General features: G+C 38.9%; 1 protein-coding gene across 4 annotated transcripts; it reads right to left on the minus strand.

Annotated features, from left to right (window-relative positions):
• Window positions 1-3,130: 3,130 nt before the first annotated feature.
• On the minus strand, window positions 3,131-21,750 carry C20H5orf22 (chromosome 20 C5orf22 homolog). Of its 4 annotated transcripts, none has more exons than XR_011530425.1 (9): window positions 21,581-21,750; window positions 20,264-20,409; window positions 17,904-18,053; window positions 15,297-15,720; window positions 13,153-13,215; window positions 12,785-12,906; window positions 10,502-10,568; window positions 8,469-9,961; window positions 3,131-4,871 (listed from the first exon to the last, which is right to left on the minus strand). XR_011530425.1 is itself a non-coding variant. In XM_008536963.2 (9 exons), exons 1-9 carry the CDS (start codon window positions 21,659-21,661, stop codon window positions 4,739-4,741), a joined length of 1,326 nt encoding a protein of 441 aa, XP_008535185.2. In that variant the 5' UTR covers window positions 21,662-21,750; the 3' UTR covers window positions 3,131-4,738. The 4 variants fall into 4 exon arrangements, 3 of the variants coding, with proteins under 3 accessions (XP_008535185.2, XP_008535213.2, XP_008535202.2); XM_008536963.2 differs by having other exon boundaries at window positions 8,469-8,608; XM_008536991.2 differs by having other exon boundaries at window positions 8,469-8,608; window positions 21,257-21,745.
• Window positions 21,751-21,840: the final 90 nt, after the last annotated feature.

Raw genomic sequence — 21,840 nt, forward strand, 5'->3', positions numbered from 1 at the left:
TTTTTTCCTCCTTAAACCAGATATCCTTACTTTAAGCATCGTGGAACATGGTTCTTATCAGGTCATGTCTGTAAGAGAACAGATCATAGATACCTGGAAAAGTGACACGATTGCTTTTCTTTTGTTGATAAGTTGTTCTATGGACATGATCGTTAGGTATTATCTCTCAGCTCTTTGGGACTCACCTGTTCAGCACGAATCTAATCCTCGGTAAATGTGTTTTCTTGTAATAATACCCTTATTTGTTCAATCTGCTTTCAAAGGCAGCATGCTCACAAGAGGATGTATAATATATGGTACATAATAAGGTTATTACCACCAAGCTTCCAGTGACCACTAATATCTTCTGTACTCATTAATTCATTAAACATTTTTTGAAGTCTTATGACAGGGGCTGTGCCAGAGACTGGGCTACAAAGATGTGTGATGATGCCCTCAAGGAGCTCATGGTCTACTGGGGAGGGCAGATGTAACTGCTAACTAACGTGCAAGACTGGAGCACTGAGTCCTTCTTAGGAACAGAGGGTGGCCTTGAACCACGCCTAAAACAAGGGACTCTGACAGGTTAAGTTGCCAAGTTCACATAACTTGTAACTGCCAGAGGAGTATTTGAACTTGCACTGATTTCAAAGCCACCGATATTTCAGGTGCCCCTTTGTGGGGATGGTGCCATTCATTCCCTGCTCTGGATGAGGCAACGCTGCCGAGGGTGGATGGTGCCGCTGAGCAGTTCTCAGGGTAGTTTCTGTCCAAAAGGCTGGCTTTCAAGCCTAGCTCCAACTCTGCTTTCATCCTTATCTCTCCATCCTTGAGCCATGAGGGTCATGTCTGATGGGCTGCCATATTACCTTATTGGCCAAGTTGACAGGTGCTCCCCCTTTTTCTAAGGACTCCACTTTCCTTAACCCCCAAAAGGCGGCTGCTCTGTGGTAAGGCTGAGGCTCCGGTGAAGGAAATGCGTGTGAGGGGTTGGAAATAATAGTGAACTGGAGATACTCACTCTGCCCTGACTTCCCTGTCATGCTGATTCATGAGGGACTTTTTTGCTTGTGGTCACCTATAAATAAGCAATGTCAAAAATGGTAAGGATAACTCTAGGTTCTATGAAGGTAATTTCTAAGTCCAGGGAGTAGCAACTTCCCAACACTGTCTACATCAGGGGTTTAGCATCACAAATTCTAGTTTCATTTACAAGCAGGCAGGAAAGCGCAAGGAGGAAACAAACCTCGGGCAGGCTTTGACTTCTCTGCCCCTCAAGATTGCACATGAGCACAGGTCTTAAAACGGTGAATAAATGATCACACCCATTGCAAGACAAAAGCTTTAAATTATGAGTAACTCTGCTTTAACACCCTGTTACTTCTTTCCTTATGGGCAAGGACCTGCCTTGAATAAAGAAACAAATTCCTCTATTCACAGAAATAGAGTGGAAGCTAATGTCCGGTTTAAAAAATGAGAATTTAGGAGAGGCATGAGAAGAGCAGTTGAGACCTTCAGTAGCCATCGCAGGAGAGTCTAAGTAGGGCTGACGTGGAAATAACCGCCAATGTTCCCTGGATGGTTCTTGTGCTAAGGGCTTCATATGTGTTATTCCTCACAAAAGCCTGATGAGTTCTTCTCTTACTGTAAAAGGGGAAGCTGAGGCTTAGAGAGGTCACGCAGCTGGAACATGGAGAAGGGGACAGTGGAGCCAGGCAGCAGCCCTTGAAGTTCCCACTTCTATCACTGTGCTCTCCTACAGTTCAGTGATGGCACCTCTCGTCTCAGTCTTGGCATGTGCATCAACTGGGGCACTGGGGCTTCTGAACAGTGCTGATGGCTGGTTGACGGGCTTCCGAGATCTGCATGCTGTTGAAGAGTGATCTGAAGTTAGACATGGTGGGAATGCTGTAGCTGAAGGCTGGCTGACTAATCAACATGGAAGGTCTTCAAAGGAAGTGAGATCGCGCAGCCTCAGCCTTGCCTCAGCCTCCGTAATGGACTCCTGCTTCTGAATCCCAGGAACCAAACTCACAAGATGCTAACGTAGAGAACGCAAACTTACTAATTTGCAAGGGCAAGATATACCCTTCCAGTTAGTGACCAGAATATTCACTGTTCAGAGAAGTCTCTCCTAAGAATCAAGGTTCACAGAAACCTCCTTAGTCACCATAACTGCATTTGAGGAATTTAAATGAGAATAAAGAGGAAGGATGGCACTAATGTTTGGAACCACAGGAGTGCAGCCAGAACTATAAAACCACAGAGGCATCCACAACCAGCTAGTTCAGAAACCAACACAAAGGAGTGCTGCAGCTCAGGACGACCAGGGGTACACGCAGGCCAGTCAAGGAGATGTATACAGCTGATCCTCGTGCATCTCGAGCATTCTGAAAGATCTCCAACAGAAACTCCTTCAGTCTCATCACAGTAATTTCTCTTGAGATGTATGGTGAATGAGATAATCTTGTACTAAGAAACAGACCATCGACTGTAAACTATTGGCAGTCAGATGGATATACTGCTAGCAATCCAGGGCCACTACTGCTAAAACAAAAGGAACATTTGGAGAGAAGATCCTGTGAAGAGTGAAGCCCTTTGACTAAGAATTCTTTGGGGACCTAGAACACTCAATGATAGACGGCTACAGAAACTATTTCAGAAGAGATAAAAAAAAATCCCCCCAGCCCCGCAGACACTGCGAAATATCTACTTGTTAAGTATCAAATCTAGGCCTAGCCTATATTTAAGTCACATTTTCAAAAAGCTGCTCAAAACCCCATGCTTCGGTGATATTTGCACATAATCCAAGACACTGTACTGTGGCATTCCTCACTGGTACTTAGAACACAAGTGAAGGATTCCTGATAAACTAAGCATCTTCCTACTTGAAATCCACAGAGACAATTTACTAAGTTGGTTCTAGTCAACAAGTAGGGACTCAATTTTATTCTTCAAAGAGAATTAGCACAAGAACTAAACAATCTGAGTGTTCCTGAAAAGGAACCTGCTGCTCTTTTATTCTACCTGAATTAAAGCAAGGAGGAATCACAGCAGAGTTCACGGGAGTCGCAGAAACCATGACGAACCAGACCCATGAGATCAATGCTGTGAACACACGGAGATCATAGACAATCAATCAGTGCTATAGTTTGGTTTTACATCTTTAAAACATACCTTTTTATTTCTTTCAGCACAGAAAATAATTTACTCAGAAAAGTAACATCCAATTACAGAACTCTAATAAAAAAATTTAAAAATAAACAATAGCGCTATTTTATAATCCTGATTTTACAGAGAAATAAAGCTTTCTGGCATATAATATTCTATCAAAATGGAAAGCTTAATCAGTTTGCTTTGCTTTTCACAAAAGAAATAAGCATTCACACTATCAGCCTTGCGAAATCAATTTGGTGACAAGAAAAATTCGATGGAAAACACAATCAGTGGAAAAATGGGATCTGGTGCCATCTACTGAGTGGCAATGGTAATGTGACCTTGTGTATTAGGCATCAGATAGTTAGGTAACACTATAATTTTAGCTACACGCAACTCAACAGGTACACATGTGGTCAAGGTCTGAAAGCATTACATGCAAAAATGAAAACAAAAGCTGTTATGATTGAGGAATGATGGATCTCTTTTCTCTTTACATGCCATCCTCCCTTTTAAAGGAAAAAAAATCAAGAAGATAGTTAAAAATGAATACTGAACACGAGGGATACTGACGAGAGGAAGACTTGGCAAACTAAGGAAAGGAAAAGTTCCATGACTAAGAGTTCCATGAGTAAGGGTGTCTTACTCATGGGGAGGCTGGTGGAAGGCAGTTAGGTCTGTGGGTATTTATGGTAGATCAGAACTAAGGATTTAACTTTTTGTCCTACTATTTACATAAAAAGCTGGTTTATTTGAAAAAATTATTAACCCAGACTGCCAATAAAGTGGCACTTAGGAAACATAAGGATAACTGATGCCCACACTGACCAACTGGAGGCACAAGAAACCCTGAAGGGCTCTTCTGTTAGCAAAGAAAAGTTGGTTTTTGTTTGGTTGAGTTTGCTCAGATAGACCTCCTCAATCCCAGCCATGCTGAGAGCATTCGGTAAGAGCGGGGCCACAATCCCAACAGTCTTGGAAAGGCAGACTTCCTGCAACATTTTCAGGGACTGGCAACTGGTTCACTTTTTTTGGTAGTAGCTTTTGAGAATGTCACTTTCCTGTAAGGCCAAGGTGCCCTGAGTACTAAGAGCATGCCAAACACGTTTGTGGTTTTCCTTTGCTTACAACACTTCTCACAAACTGTAATTTGTTTCTCAGCTGTCCCCCAAGAGGGCAGGGGCCTTGTCTATTCTGTTCATTACCACATACCCAGCATGTAATTAAGTCTGGCACGTGTAAGTGCTCAATAAATGTCAGTCAGTTGAGTGAATAAATGGATGACTGAATGACTGAATGAATCCCATACAGTCCAACTGACCTGGGGGGAAAAGAGGGAAAAAAAAACCCCTCATGAAAGTGAAGAAAACGATGGAAAGGTAGATAAGTAACAGTTTCATCAATTGGGGGCAGACTTGATGCCAAAAAAACTGCCATCATTCAACAACTGGCGATATCTGTTTAGAGATTCAAAATACCTGAAAGATTTTAACTGAAAATTAATATATAAACGAAGTGTTCTCTGGAAGACTCATTTACAAATAAATTAATGAAAACTCTGTTACTACATCAAGATGCAGGAGGAGCCTAGTGTTCTGTTGTTTTAAGACGGAGAGGACTCTGTGGAATACACCAGGTGAATGTCTAGAGCCCCATAGAGGGAGCGTAGCGCGTCGAAGACTTTTTCTTGAATGGTGTCAACTTGCTCAGAAGGACAGTAATCATCCAGACTTGACCTGGAACCAAGAAGAAAAAGAAAAATACACATAAAATAGGATGACATCATACTGAGCAGTGAGGAAAAGCCTGTAAGTCTTGATTTCAATATAACATAAAAATGAAGGTGTGTTGAATTTTGGAATTCAACTGTTACTACAGTTGAAGGCTACGACTAAATGTTTACTCTATGTCAGGCACATGACATGAATTAGGTTCCTATGAAATAGGTACATTTACCATCCCTTTAGATGAATCTGAAACAGAGAAAGATTCATCTGCATAGGTCACAGAGTTAGTAAGAAGTGCTGGTGACAGGATTTGAGACCACAGGATGTCTTCAAAGCTCTAGTGCTTAATCAGCAGATGGCTGAATCCCTGGAAGGGAGATGTTGCTTGGGAACACTGAGGCTTATTATCTTAGTGACTAGGCATCTTTCTTCTATTTTTCATACGTGTACAGTAGGGCTAGACATTACTAGGACAGAGGCTTTCCAACTGATAAAAGGGTTCTGCTGCTAAAAACAATGTGTTAACTACACAAGTGTACAGGATCATCCAAAACGAAACGTGGAAATGTGCTGGTATTGGGATTAGTTTCCTACGCAGTGTTAAGGAAAGAAGAGTAAAGCAGGATGGAGCAGGAATCTGTATTTTGAGAGTCTTTCTAGAATCCCCAAATACAACTTGAGTGGCACCAGGCAGTTACAATGTCACTGGCAATTAACAGGTGGATTAAGATCTGAAATGATTTGATCAGTATCTCCTGGTTCTGGACTCGGGGGAGGAAAGCCATTTGGAAGATGGGTTGGAAAGAGGGGCATAGAAACCTTTATAGAAGGGAAGGGAATTAGTTATCTAGCTCACTCCTTATCACAAGTATTTTAGACAAAGAAATAACCTGTAAAACTTCTGATGAACTCATTCCATTCCCTGGTGATCAGGTTATTTTTGAGCCTTGATGTAAACATTCAACACACAATAAATGGTATAGAGCAATGTTAAATTATTAAATACTGTCTAACATAGACACACAGATAAAGATCTACTTTAAAGAATCAGAAGAAAAAGCTTAATTTATAAGCCTTAACAAATAAAGGGTACTTCAATGCTTTCAAAAAGATTTCTGGCTTAAGACACCATTAGAGTGGTTCTTGATGGGAACTACCCCCAAAAGCGAGTTTTGGAAATCTGTAGATACATTTTTGATTGTCATAAAGACAACTAGGAGGCCAGGGCAAGAGGGCAGGGCTGCTATAATGCTTGCAATATGCAGGATAGTCCTGAAATATGAATAAGAATAATTGTCCTGTGTCCTGCATACTTTCCAAAGCCCATGGGGCACTCACATCAGTAAAAAACCTGTTTTTCATCTTTTGAGTCTAGAATTTAATACTCTTCTACATATGAACAAAGTATTTTTAAAAATGGATTGAAGAATTAAAAATAGGTTAAATATTCTAGGAATGCAATTACTCTGTGAATTGAGCAAGGATGGACTTTAAGTTCAGAACCTTACCATGAGGTTGTTATGACCAGAAAAACCATGTTCCTATGGCAGGGCTGCTCATGGTATTTGGTCAATACGACACATGAGTGTCTGTCTGCATTTGTAACTGTTACATTCAGTGACTTTCTGTAAAGATGCAAGTCTACTGTGGCATTTTAATACATCATTACCATCATGCATCACTTAATGATGAGAATACATTCTGATAAATGTGTTGGTAGGCAACTTCGTTGTTGTGCAAACATCAAAGAGTATACTTACACAAACCTAGATGGCACAGGCTACTACACACCTAGGCTTCATGGTACTAAATCTTATAACACTAAAGATTACTATGACTATATGGTATACTATAAAGATTACCATATACTACACAGTACTAAATCTTGTGGGACCACTGTCATATATGGGGTCCATCATGGACTGAAATGCCATTATGTGGCACGTGACTGTACTTTATTGTCAATTACGTTCATTTCTCCTTTATGTTACAATTTCTTTTGTGTGTACACATATATAAATGCATATTTAAATTATGTGTATATGGGTGCCGTCCGGGTGGCGCAGCGGTTAAGTTTGCATGTTCCGCTTCGGCAGCCTGGTTCAGATCCTGGGTGCGGACATGGCACCACTTGGCAAGCCATGCTGTGGGAGGCATCCCATACATAGAGGAAGATGGGCATGGATGTTAGCTTAGGGCCAGTCTTCCTCTGCAAAAAGAGGAGGATTGGCAGCAGATGTTAGCTCAGGGCTAATCTTTCTCAAAAAAAAAAAAAAAATTATGTGTATAGGAGGGTTATTGCTGTAGACTAAATGTCTGTGTCCCTCAAAATTCATATATTGAAACCCAATCCCCAATGTGATCATATTTGAAGATGAGGCCTTTGGGAGGTGACTAGGTCACCAGGGTGGACTCCTCAGGAATGAGATTAGTGCCTCTATAAAAGAGGCCCCAGAGAGCTCCTTCATCCCTTCGTCCATGTGAGGTTACAGGGAGAAGACAGCTGTCTATGAGCCAGGAAGCAGGTCCTCACCAGACACTGAATCTGCTGGTGCCTTCATCTTGGACTTCCCAGCCTCCAGGACTGTGAGAAATCAATTTTCGTTGTTTATAAGCCACCTGGTTTGGTACTTTTTGTTATTGCAGCCCAAATGGACTAAGACAATTATATTATCTATATGTTATGTGTAATATCTATATGTATTTAAATTATGTGTGTATTTAGGTCAGATTGTCTATGAATTTCATTTCAGGATGGTAAAGGGATGTGACAAAATATTTGTCATAAAATATATAAATCTTATTTGCCTGAGTATTTAAAGTAATTATTTTAGGACCTCACAGTTCTATACAAAACAAGCCCAAAGACTGAAAAGAAAGTTTTCTTAGATTGTTGTCACATTTCAAGCACATTAGTATGTTCAAATTTAAAACACGGCAGCAGTTCACCATTTATTTGTAGGACACAGAAATGGAATTCTTCTATCGACAAATTCGAAGACAAGATAAGAAGCACTCTATGTTGTTTGCTGATCATCACAAACAGAGAAGAGAAAATACACCATCTGAATTTTGAGCCGAGTAGGTAAAAAATGGTAAGAATTACTGTATTAGTAATCATTAGACTCATCTATGGAGATTGTATTAATTTCCTACTGCTGCCGTAACAAATTACACAAATTTAGTGGCTTAAAGCAACACATATTTATTATCTTACAGTCCTGTGGGAGGTCAGAAGTCCTCAAATAAAGGTGCTGGCAGGGCTGCATTTCTTCTCTAGGCTCTAGGGGAGAATCTGTTCTTTGCTTTCCCAGCTTCTAGAGGCTGCTTGCATTCCTTAAGTTGTGGCCCCCTCCTCCATCTTCAAAGCTAGCAGCCCAGTATCTCCCAATCTCTCTGATTCCGACCCTCCGGCCTTCCTTGTATAAGGACCCTTGTGATTACACGGGGTCCACCCAGATAATCCAGGATAATCTCCTCATTTCAAGATCCTTGAGTCAATTACATCTGCAGTCCCCTTGGCCATATAAGGCAACCTAGTCACAGGTTCTGGAGACGAGGACAGGGACGTCCTTGGTGGGCCATTATACAGGCTACCACACTTACCTTGCAATTGTCACAAGAGTAGGTTTCGGTAAATTTTTCAGTAAATAATATACAGACTGAATAAGATACTCAATTTCTTGTTCTGTGCTGATATGGTGAGGAAGTTCTGAATAATCACAGGTTAGACCAGCCTGGTGAACCTGAAAGCAAGATAATTACAAATTACACCGTAAGGCTTTGCTGTTTTTAGAAGACTCTTTAACCATTAATTCCTTGCTGACAAATCTTTTAATATTTTGTGGACCGGGATTGTTTTTTCCTCAACAGTTTCCACTCAAGAGAAGTTATCTATTCTCTGAAGTTTTAGAAGAACTGGCCTGTACACCTGTTTGGGCCTAATGCTTTTTCTAGGAATAATTCTTAAACTATTTCTTTAATTTATTTTGTGATTTTGGATTCATTCAGTTTCTGTCTTTGAGTGTAATTTGTTAACTCACATTTTCTAGCAAATTATCTATGTCACTTAGATTCTAAAAGCTGATATAAAACTGTACATAATAGTCTCACCTTTTCTTTCAACACATTATTTTGCTTACTTTTTAAATCCATGCACCTAGCACTCCATTCAAAGCTTCAAGAGGATACAAGACAGTCTTCCTCCTACTCTATTTAACCTGTTACTAGGGTGTCTTGTGTATCCCCTGTGTAACCACACACTACTGATATCTACATAAGTAGTTTAAATGTAAATGGCCGGTGTTCCAGTCTTAGCACTAAACGAAATATGCCTGAAAGGTAGATGTGGCGCGCAGGCTGACATTTTACAGCCTCTGCTTTAAAGTTTTGAAAACTGGAACTCAAGTATGTCATAGTTTGCCTAGTGTACATAAGAGCAAAACATGGAAAAAACCACCAATCTGCTATTTTATTGGAGGTTCTGGGTATACATCAAAGATTTAACTGGGAACAATCAATCAAGGCAGTAAAATGACAGATTCTGCATGTTCTTTTCTACTAAAATGATCAAAACACTTGGTGTTCTAACACTGTAGCTATAGGCACATCATATTTGATTACAGAACCTGTGACTGAGCCCACACCATCCCTTCTCTCAACAATGTACAACCCCCTCCCAATCACCAGAAAATCCAGATGCAACGTAATGATTAAAGTAGACCTGCATGAAGACACATTCGATACTGTCACGTGAGCTCTAAGCATTTTAAAATCCTAAGTGTCTTCTATCATTCTTAATAATTGCCATTAAAAAAATCAGTGGGTCTTGGATTAGCTCTGGTTTAACCAAAATATTCTTTTGCTGGTATTTTTTATTCTTAGAACGTTAGCATTAAATCAGTATGTAAACTTCAGTTCAGGTAAGCTGGTTTGATTGCATACCACGACTAAATAAAACATTAAAGCAAAAACACAATTTATTGAAGTAAAAGGAGCATCAGAAGTAGAAGGAGCAGACGACTTGGAGGTCTCAGCTCTGGCACAAAATCTGGGAAAAGGCACTTGCACTTCAAATGGGAAAATCTGTGCTTCAAAGACTGCAAAATGATATAAAAATAAAAGAAACGATCACTAAAGGCATCCTCTTTTGCCACAGCTTTCCGATCACTGTTTGCAAACACAGCAGGTACACGGCTAATACACTTAAGATACTTGCCACAGCGCCTGCTTTTGTCTTTCTGTTTGGTTTTTCAGAAAAATTCTCAGAAAGAGAGGAAAGAAAGGAGAAAGGAGTAGAAAATAGAATCAATAAAGAAGGGACAACTTCAGAAATTGTACACTTTCTTTTCTCTGGCAAGGAGAGATCTGACCATAGGAAAAAAAACACACGGCACTTCCCCTTCATACATAAAATTGGGAAAAGCATGTTTTTCCTGGAAAACTTCTCCAGTGCTCTGGCTTCTAAAAAGTATGTATTTTTTCAATCTTCTTCTCCTCCTTCTTATTTAAAAAATAATTCATTTGCACTTATCAGGAATACAAATAAAAGTGAGTCACTTTAACAGAAAGAACATTTTTCTACCCAGAAAAATGCCTTTCTAAAGGGTCAATTTTATATTTCAATATAAATTATTTACCATTTCATAGTCTGGTACTTCTGTCCGTTTTTTCAAACTCTGTACAAGTGGAACTAGTGATTCCATTCTGGAAAAGAGCCACCCCTCAATTAAACATCACACCACCTCAACTAAAATTACAGTAGCAAATGATACATTACAGTTAAAATTTACCCGTAACAGTATGTTTCATATGATGCCTGGGAAATGAAAGATAAAGCTATTCAAATATCATCTTAAAATACCACACCAAGAAATGAATGTTCCCTGCTGTTTTCTTACCTAAAAGATTACAGATTGTGTTAAAGATTGAAAATTAGCACTCAAGAAACAGATTTTCCTCTTCTTTAAAAATCATTTTGATTGGCAAGAAAACTGAGTGCCTTTAGTACACTGTGATGAAAAAGATAGTTTCCTGAAACTTTAAGAAAAAATTAAGCACATATATTTATTGATATGTATAATTATAAGCGGAAAAGTTCTATGCCATCTGATATAGGAACAGTGGTGCTTTGAAGTTATCTAATTTAGGTGGAACTCTTTGGAAGTCCTGACTAATTAATGTTTCTAGTATTTTAATGCCTCCTCCTCCAGTATCTACTCATCTTCTGGGAGGGAAAGGAAAAGGGAGGCCTAGAGGCCCGTCTCTCCACTCATCCTGTTACTTCTACGTTTTCACTGATGATCCTTTCTGGGCTTCTGGACCCTAAGCACCCACTTCCTCTACTTGCAGGAGTAGCGAAGACTCTTTCAGGCTGAGAGTCTGGCCCTTTAGGGGCACGGGAAGTTTGGGGAGACTTTTCTTGCTCCAACTTGTCCTTCATTTTATTTTTTCTCCCAACTCCAACCACACTCTAAACTCATCATTGTTGTAGTCTCCTTGTTTCTTCAAGTCTGTGACAGAATTCCCTGCAGGTGATGAAGAGCTAACTGGGCATGCTCGGCAGGCACGGTGGGTTTCAGCGGAAGGTAGCCCCCATTTATGGGCTAGATTGAGGATTCTAAGATTTTCTGGCTATTATTTTGGTTTTAAGTTTTAAACTTTGCTCAAGACATCACAAAAATCACAAAATAGTAGATACTCTTCAGTATTTCTAGGAAGAATCATATTCTGCGACTTATTTCTACATCTCCCTCTCCCATCATGATTTCAAAAGAAGGGAATCATTTTTAGAACTAGCTCCCTATACTCAAGAGAAAAAGCATTAACTGATGTTAAAATGCCTGGTCAATATTTACTGATGTGATTAGAACCATTATGGTTTATTCTTCCACACCACTGCTTTCCTTAGTGATAAAGTTTTATGGTATTTATATTTCAGGGACATTTTTGAATATTTTATTTTTAAGTGAAAATTACACCGAATATTTTGAGTAGGTAATACATACACATAGCGAAAGATGATGTTTCTCCCTCATATACTTCATCTTTTAGCTATACAATTTCTCTCTTTTGAGGCAAATCTCTGGTCCAGTTTCTTCTGTATTCTAGAGATCTGATGAATTATTTTCAATAACAACTGTGACATAGCAAATCTTAGTGGCTCAAAGTACTATCATTCTAACTCTCTGTTTTATGTTGCTATCTTTGACTGATTTTTTATATTTACACTGTGGAGAATAATCTCAGTTAGTTTGTGGGAGATCAATTTGAAAATAAGCTAGTTCTGGTCTTCCTATTCTCACGGGCACAAAAAGTTTGTATCTGGTAGTTTTATTTTCGTGTTCTTGCTTTTTGAGTTTACACCATTTAAAGAATTTATTTCAGAGAAGAGAAAAGTAACTATATTATTTATGTCAATATTCTTTCAAACTAGGGTTAATACTAAAGGCATTCTTTACCCCACCCCCCAAATCAACAGATGATCACTCCAAAAGAACTTTTCTCCCCATACTTTCAAGGTAATGTTAACACAGAGAGAATCGGCCAAATAAATGACCTAATGAAGAAAGAATTCAGTTTTCAAATCTTGCTCCCTTATGCCACAGGCAGCTTGAAAATAAACTCTTCTACTTGTACTTGGGCTATCCTTAAAAGGAGGCAGGTTTTCACACTATAATTTCCCTGTCTAGTAATTTACTTTTCTATTGATAGTGGTTCTAAGGAATAAGTGAGAAAATGCAAGGAAAAATCTTAGAATTATACTGGGCACAAAGAAAACACTCAATAAATGCTAACTGTTGTTACTAAATTTGTCTTGAAATTTAATAATTTTTAAAAAGTAATTTATCTAGAAAATTTAGCAGTATAACTAGAACTGAAATGTAGTAAAGTTGGGGGAAAAAAATGTTTGAGGGTCTTACCCAGGGTTGGAAGCCCATTTCTGTACAGTTTCTTCATCATCACCATCACACAAATCAGCAAAAGCAGCTTCTAAATCTTCTAACTGATGAATTCGAGTATCAACACAATCTACCAAATCTTCCTTTAAACACATCAAAAAGCCGAGAATACACAGTTACTCTTTAAAAGAACAAGTAAAATCCCATTACAATAAAAATCTCAGTTCAATTAGTTAAAACATGACTTTCAAGTACTAACCATGGGCTTCCCCAATAAACACACTCAAACAAAGATTTTCGACAGTTGTTTGAGAGCATTCTAATAAGCTGTAAGAGATTATTAGATATGTGATAAATAGACAAAACACAAAAAAACAAATAGAGAATACCTCTGTCAGGTTGGTACCGGGCTTTTTAAATTGGTACAGCTCTTGTAAGATTTTGTACTCCTCCTGGAAAACAAAACAAAAATCCATCTACTGGAAAAAAAATTAATTTTTGCAATAATATAGTTTAAGTGGAAAATGGCTGTGATACAAGGAGAATTTCTTAGATAATCATTTAAAGGTTAGACTAGGAAAATCTGGTAAAATGTATAATCCAGATTTCATTGTAAACATTATATTTCACCACGATAACTCTATCCATCTGGACAAGACAGGAATGTACAACAACTGCTTTGGAAGAAGACTTGATGGCTAATTTGTAATGAGATGAAAATACTTCTAATAATATTCCACTCTACAAATGAATACATCTTAGGATCTAAACAGACTTTAGTATTAATAGGAAATATACATATCTTTAATAACAACAACAAAACTCTCCGTGTTCCCTCTGCAGCTCTTTCTCTGCCCCAGAAGAGAACTCTGGAGTTCAAAGGCAACAGTGGAGGAGGATGCAACAGAAGAAGGATGCTGCTACGCTCAGACTGTGCAGGATTGAGCACAGCCAGATTGCCCCATTATAGGTGGGTATATCCGGCCCCAATAATCCTATTTAGGAGATTGTCAGGAAGAGGTTATATGTAAAAGCTAAAGTTCATTAAGAGCAATGTTGTGGCACTATCTTCATCTTAAAAGTCCTGTGAGCTGGGTATGATTATTATTTCAATTTTATACACGAAGAAACTATGGATCAGAAAGGTTAAGTAACTTGCCCAGATCATATGGCTAATAGGCAGAAGTAACAGAACTTAACTCTCTCTGACGTCTGAACCTGCTCTTAAAAGGTAAACAACTGACTTTATTAAAAAAAAGGCTATTAAATTACACGCTCTTTTCAAAAAGTTCCATAGTACCAAAGAGTATAAAGGATACAGAAATCTCCATTTCCCCAGTTTCCTGATAGCACTGGAAAAGGAGTAACTGCCTTTAAGTTTCTATGTAAACTTATATAAATTTTTCATTACAAATATTTGGTATGTCTGTAGGATAAATTTTCCTAAAGTGAGGTCCTTCGGCCAGGTATACCCATACTTCAAGTTGTCTAAAAATGTCTAAGGTCATTTCATAATTCTGAGAGATGGTGCTTAGTCACAGGCTTTACATGCAACAGCAGAAAAGAAACAGAGCAATTCTTCCCACTTCTTTGCAAGTTGGGAGAGCACTATAGGTCCCCCATTCTTGTTGCAGATTACACTAAATCCTCAAATCTCACTATTTTTAATCAGTACCTACTAGAGCTCTTTGATAATTTAGATAAATCATGATGGCTTCTGACACATATACAGAATAAGGATCGTAAAGTGCAACATCATCATTATAAATCAAATACTGAACTCATGTCGAAAAAAGACAGTTAATTTGAATTCCAGAAAGAACAGACCAGGAATAATCTCCCAAATGTTCAAGTTAAGCAGTTACATGTGCCCATAAAATGCACCTACGAATGCTCACTTGGATTGTAAGTTTATCAGTTTCTTAAATGCATAGTTCTGTCTCAGATCTGTGCATACTAATAGTGTCTTGTGATCTGCATTTAAGATCTGATGAGTTACCATAACGATCACAGGCCGGAATCATTAGCTACAAGTAGTCCATGTGTAATCAGGCCCCTCACTGTTCAGTGCAAAATTTGTAACACAGGGTTTTACATACACAGACTATCTCTGGAAAGATGCACTAAAAAACTGGACCTGATATTTGTATCTGAGGTAAGAAACTAGGGAATAGGGGTGTGGGAAGAGAGGCACATTGTTTAGTGTATACACTTTCTTGTTCTATATGATTTTACCTTTTGCAATAACCCATGTACACATTACTCCAATTAAGAAATGCAAAATAACGAATATTATCTAGAGCAGGGATCAGAAACCCATGGCCTACAACCTGTTTTTGTATGGCCCTCAAGTTAAGGATGGTGTCACAGTTTTAAAGGATTTAAAACAACAACGAAGAATATGTGACAGACACCATATGGGGTCCCCCAAAAGTAATTACTATCTGGCTGTTGGCAGGAAGTTTACTTATCTCTGATCTAGAGGAATGTCACAGAACTCTCAAGATCTACATTTAAAAAATACCACATTTACCTGAGTGAACATTTCTTTGAAGGGATTCTTGACTGAAAAAAAATCTAAGTCAATATCTAAAACAAATGCATCCCCTTTCTTCAAAATTTCCAGAATTTCCCCAGTGCTGACTGTAGTCTGGCATTCCTGGCTTTCAGAAGAACACGATGGTTCTAGGCAAGTTTGGCTCCTTCTCTGTGTCTCTGTGTCCTTTTCCCGTCCTTCTGAATAAGAGTCACAGTTAGTAGAGGCAGTGCTTTCTATGTCTTCCATTGCTAACTTTGGCTTCTTAGCAGAAGACACTGCATTATTTTCTTCTTGATTGTTACAGAGTTTATAAGGTTCTACCATAATTACATCCAATTGTAAAGGTTTTTGGTTCTCTAGCTGGTCTTCAGTTACATAAAGACCATCACTTAGGAAGTAATGATCTGTACTTGTAACCCTGGATCAGAGGAAAAAACTATTTTAAAGACGAAAACACAAATTAACTGACATTTCACATAGCATTTCCATAGCATTGCAGAAATTTAAGAAAGGACATATTTGATAAAAACTGAGAGCTAGCTCTAATATTTGTATTTTTTGTTCTTCTGTAGAAATAGTGTTCCCTCAATTTTTAGCTGGGGACACAACTGCCCAAAGTAAAGACTGTATTTCATAGTCTATCTTGCAGCTAGGTGTGGCCACGTGACTAAGCTCTGGCCAAAGGCCGGGAATGGAAGAGAAGTGTACACACTCTTGCTCTCCCCTACCACTGACTGGCATATGAACATGGAAGTGGCAAGCCCACCCTGGACCATGAGGACAAAGGCAATACTCTTTGGAGACAGTGGAGCAAAAAGATAGACGGAACTGGGGTTCCCCCAACTGCAGAGCTGCCACACGGGCCCTGCACGGTGTGTGGTGAAATACACTTAAATATGAGAAAGTAACAAGCAATCCTGTTTACGCCAGTGCTTTGGATCTCTCTCATACCAGCAGAAACTTTATCAAAAAAATCACCTGAGAAAAATTATATCTGGAAATAATTTATCTTAATAGAAGCTCCCTCTGACATATTTCAAACTTGATTAAAATTTATAGAAACATATTTTAATATGAAAAGCAACTTAAAAAAATCTCGTACATGTGCAGAATGCATTTCACAGTCGCAGACTTCTGAGTTTATGTATCAGTACGTTCTTAGCTTTTCAACTATATTATGCCTTGGTAAGTACTTTGAATAGCAAAACCAAATGCTTCTTCCAGAGGCAGGCTCTATCCAACTAAAATAATGGTTAATATTTATTTCCAGTCCACCCTCCTCCAGCATATACAGCCTTAAAGTTAAAATTTTCCAAAAAAGATTAATGACACAATAAAACTAACGTCCAGGCTTATTAAAAACCATACCATCCTAAGAAAGACAAAGGCTGCATCCCCAACCTAAATCTGTATTCTTTAATAATGGATGTTTTACTTTGTTCATATCCATACAAAGACACATATACATATCAGACCGCATACCTGTGTGTATGAGTGTCTCTTGCAAAGTTTTACTTCCAAGACTAACTAAAATCATGAGATAATCAAAATCTTAATATTGTTATTACACATTGAGTTTCAATGTCTGTTTCAGATTGCCCAATATTATTTGATTTTGCAGAAACCTACTACAGGTTACATTAGGCCTACTCACTGAAGTACTCAATAAAAACTCTGACACTCTTTCACATATACCAGTATTATGAATAACATCTATTAACATTTATTAGAGCCCTATTATTTATTCCACACTATATCCTCAATAAATACAATCATCAGGTATACAAAACAAAGTTATTTGTGCAATTGATATGAACATACAGCGAAAGTTAATTGAATCATTAAGGATAAATCAGAAATAAAAAGTATCATTTTCATGAGAAAGATTGTATTTCATTTTCCCTGTATTACCATTTCATCCCACTATCCTTCACGTTCTAGAAAGTTTTGGTTCGACTGCTTAAAACATTCATCTCATCACAAGAGAATTTAGAAAGACAAAAACATTCTGATATTTCTAAAGATATTGTAGAATCACCAGTTACACAAAACATTGGTTAATTAACTTATCCAACAAAAATAGTTTCACATGTAACTCAAGTCAGAGGATGCTGTAATTTAATTTAAATTAAGTAATTATCTAAAGCTAATCATACTAATAAAATTAAAACCCCAAATCTATTTTTCAGCCATTGGATTTATTAAAAAATCAAAGTGAGATAAATTTGCTTTTTCTCAGCTAATTATTAAATTCAGCAGACAATAGTTACGTTGAAAGAAAATAAGAAAATATATTATTAAATCTATAATCTATAAGGTACTTAAATGAATTAATGGAATTAGTCATCAGTGGAGCCAGAATACCAAAGAGTGAAGATCATGTTTTTCAAAAACCAATTTGACTAGCAACAAACACAAATGGTTTGTGAAGGTCAAGAGATGTGAGAACTCATTCTTGGTGTTTTGAGAACTCTTTTTGGAAGAGCTGAGGCTTTATGTGACACCATTTGTGTGTAGAGATACTTATGTTATTACAGGGATCCAAAATAAGATAGAAGCAGCATTCAACTCTTGTCGTAGTCATAAATGTGAGGAAATTACCTAATGGTTGTGGTACAAGTGTCTTTGCCCACTAAAAAGTGATGTCTGCCCTCTCTGATTTGCTGAGCCCATGTGGGATGAAGCCATATTACATGAGAAAAATGGCCAGCATAAACTGCAGGTATAATCCAATTCTCAATACTTAATTCTCTGGAAAAGAAAGAGAGAGAAAGCATAGAAACTGTTAGTGAGTGTTTTTCTCCAAATGTAATTTCAACCACAACAATATTTTAAGTGTGGTCTGAGGACACCTGGGGGGGTTCCTGAGACCTCTTCAGGGTGATCGCTAGTTCAAAACAATTTTCCTAATAACACTAAGGCATTAGTTCCCTTTTTTATTGTATTCACATTTGCACTGATGGTGCAAAGCAATGGCGGGTTGACGTCCTAACATTAGTCAAGGCAATGGCACCAAACTCTATTAGTAGTCACTGTATTCTTCACTACCAAGCACTAGCGCCCCCTGCCAAACCAGTTTCATATAACAATGTCCTTTATGACTTTATTAAACCTTGATCCTGAGCATACATTTTCAAATATTCTGTGTGGCAAAATGAGAAGTTCACAGAAAGCACTTCTGCTACATACTTTGAAGTACAATGGTCGTCTCAAGGAAAAGCACTTGAGACTAAACTGCAAGCTGAACACTGTTTTCCTTGAAAGAAAAACTGATAAACCATGGTTATTCTGACTTGAGTCTGAATCATTCGATTCTACATTCCAATTAAGCTTTAAGAAACTACCACTTATTAAGCTTTGGTATAGTACTCAAGAATATTCATAATTATCTGAAAAGGCTATGAAAACACTCTTCCTGAATTTTCTTCATATACTTCCACCAAAACAATATACGGCAACAGACTGAATGCAGAAGTTGATATGAGAATCCAGCAGTCTTCTATAAAGGCAAATATTAAAGAGATCTGCAAAAATTTAAACCCTGTTACTCTTCTCACTAAATTTTTCTTGCTTTAGAAAATATATTTTTCATAAAAATATCTTTTTTATGCTAACAAATATAAAGGCCTATTATTATTTTGAAGTGAATTAGTATTTTAAACATTTCTCAGTTTTAATTTCAAATACGGTAACTATCAATAGATATAACCCACATTTAAAAAAAAGTTTAGAGGCCAGCCCCATGGTGTAGTGGTTAAGTCTGCATGCTCCGCTTTGGCGGCCCGGGGTTCGCAGGTTTGGATCCCAGGCGTAGACTGAGCACTACTCCTCAAGCCATGCTGTTGAGGCATCCCACATAAAGCAGAGGAAGACTGGCACAGATGTTAGCTCAGGGCTAATCTTCCGCACCGAAAAAAAAAGTTCAATAATTTTTAAGGGAATACAGGAATCCTGAGACTAACTGTATAGTCTGCATACCTGCTTCATAATTCTTTCTTTTCAATTTCTAAAATATAAAACCTCTAAATATAAAAGAGAGTAAGGACAATGGTAGAGGTACTACATTTCTTTAGAAATTAGTGCTCTGAATTGCAGTTTTGGAAAAAGTTAACTGAAAGAAGTGTTGTAGGCTAAAACTAATTCACATCAGCACCTATCTTTTAATTTTCTATTATAACAGGAAAATTACTGCCATGTAACTTTTTATATTGTACAAGGAAGCTACATTCTAACAATTATGTACATAAAGAGACAGTGACAGAACTTCAGGGAACTTTACTACAGAAGAGAAGCTGGTAAGTCATTATTTAGAGATACATTAGGTATGATCCTCCCTGAAGAATGGACCACAAATTCCCAATTTCACTTCCATCTCTGAAGATTCTATATAACTGAAAGTCAGTAGGATTTGTGACCTGAAAACAAAACAAATTGGGAGGTTGGAAGCACTCAATACTGGAAGGAAGGATATACAAATTGAAGATGTGCTGCCTATACAATTATTCAACTATGTGTTTCACACATATTTTCTTGCGCCTCGGTATCCAGACTTTTAAAGGGGAAAGGAAGGGAGAACTAGCTCAGATAATGCTTATAGCCTCTCTTACTTCTAAAATTCTATATTCTAAAGCAGAGGTTGGCAAACATTGGCTGGGCCCCTGTTTTTGTAAATAAAGTTTTATTGGAACACAGCCACAGTCACTTGTTTACATAGTGTCTACGGCTGCCTTCACACTACAAGAGCAGGGATAAGCAGCTGCAACAGAGACCATATGGCCAGTAAGCCTAAAATACTACCTGGCTTTTAAGAAAAAGTTTGTCGACACTTGCTCTAAATAAAATAAAAAAGGCAAAAAAACAAAAACAAAACACATGTGCTCAGCAAAGTCTATTTCCATTACTTATCATCTACTGCAAATTGTATTTCAAGCACATGAAAGAATAGGAAAACCACATATTACCCGAAAAGTGTTTCCTTATCAAACACGGTGTCCGCTGGCATATTCACAGGAATAAGGAGGTCTGGATGTGAATCAAAATGCACAAAACTTATATTACTGGCAGGAAGATGCTTTGAGCCAATGGCCCGGTAAATAAAAGGCAGGACCTGTAAAACACACATGCACACATTCCGAATTGGCACTGAAATCACGAGTGTACACTCAACCGCAGACTGAAAAACAATACTAAACATAACCGCCCGCAACTGGAAGCACACTAAGTTGTTATAAAATCTGTTCTTTGTAGATGGCTTAGATAATGATCTCAAGCTTCCTCAGAACTGCCAGCTGGCACCTCCCAAGGTGGGCACCTCTTGCTGCCATCTTGCCCCGATCGCAAACTCAACAAAAAATGTGGGGAAACGGACAAGGACTGGCGATCCGGAAAAAACTGCCAGTTAATATACATTCTGGCATCAACGATGTTTTCAAGCCACCCTGGGTCTCCGGGCATTTTCCCTACCTTTAGGATGGTGGGGACGGGGGTGGGGTGGGGTGAGGCTAGGTGGCCTGTAAGGCACTTTGTCCTGTACAGTCTCTATAGTTCTGGGTTTAAAACCGAATTTGAAAGCACCGCCTAACCCATGCTTGCTCTCTCTCTCTCAGGTCCATACACCCTACCTTTAGATCCTGAGAAAGCCAAGCTTCCTCTCCTCTTAACTTTCTCCATCCACAAATCCGGAATCACTCTTCCTCTTTCATGTCAAGAGAACTCCCAAGGCCTATTAACGCTACTTTAAAAAAAAAAAAAGTCTTCGATTCCTGGGACCCCCTTGTAGGCTTCCAAAAGTCTAGATTAAGGCACCATTTTAGTGCCTTATAAATGCGGGGCACCGTGTTAAAAAGATCAATGTACACACCATGCACACAATAATACTCCTAACGGCCCTAACAGTGCTACCATGATTGTTCCATCTCAGACGACAGCCCACATTCGGAACCAAAGCCTCCCACCTCCGCGGCAGGGCTGTGATGGAGACGCTGGGGAGACAGCTCTGCAATCAGGCTGCTCGTGTTCGAGTCCCGACGCCACCCGTTGTTAGTCGCGGGATTTTGGCCAAACCATGTGGGTTAAACGAGTTGCTCCACGCGTAGTAAGCGCCCCATAAACGTCAGCGCCTATTCTTCCAAGTTAGCCGTTGGGGTGTTTTTCCCCACGGCAATGGAACCGCGCGGATAACAAACGCTGCTTCTCTCTCTGGCCTCGGGAGACGAGGCTCCGCCGCCTCCTTGGCTCTGGCGCGGTTCTGCCCCCACGCCCGGCAGCCGCCCGCTCACCTCCTGATGGTCCTCCACCACCCACACCGGGAGCTCGGGGTAGCGCCGGAGGCGAGCGCGCTCCCCCGCCGAGTCGCTCATGTTCTAGAACCCAGCAGCGTCCAGCCAGCGGCAGCCCCACTGTCCTTCCCGGGTGGAAACGCGCGCTCACCCGGTTGCGGTTCTGGATTGGAGAATGCGGAGGGCATGGGGCGGGCGCCGGAGGGCCTGACGAGGGCGATTGGCTTAGGTGTCCATCGCTCTTGTTGACTCACCAATCA

The sequence above is a fragment of the Equus przewalskii genome, chromosome 20 (assembly GCF_037783145.1).
Source record: "Equus przewalskii isolate Varuska chromosome 20, EquPr2, whole genome shotgun sequence".
Lineage (NCBI taxonomy): Eukaryota > Metazoa > Chordata > Mammalia > Perissodactyla > Equidae > Equus > Equus przewalskii.

What these genes read in the sequence shown, in the direction of transcription:
- C20H5orf22 (XM_008536963.2), bottom strand. Translation starts at nt 21,661, where the DNA reads ATGAGCGACTCGGCGGGGGAGCGCGCTCGCCTCCGGCGCTACCCCGAG. An exon ending in CCGGTACCAACCTGACAGAG is followed by an intron (nt 12,907 to 13,152) that starts GTATTCTCTATT and finishes ATGTGTTTAAAG; the next exon opens with GAAGATTTGGTAGATTGTGT. An exon ending in ACTCTTGTGACAATTGCAAG is followed by an intron (nt 4,872 to 8,468) that starts GTAAGTGTGGTA and finishes TCTTGGTTCCAG; the next exon opens with GTCAAGTCTGGATGATTACT.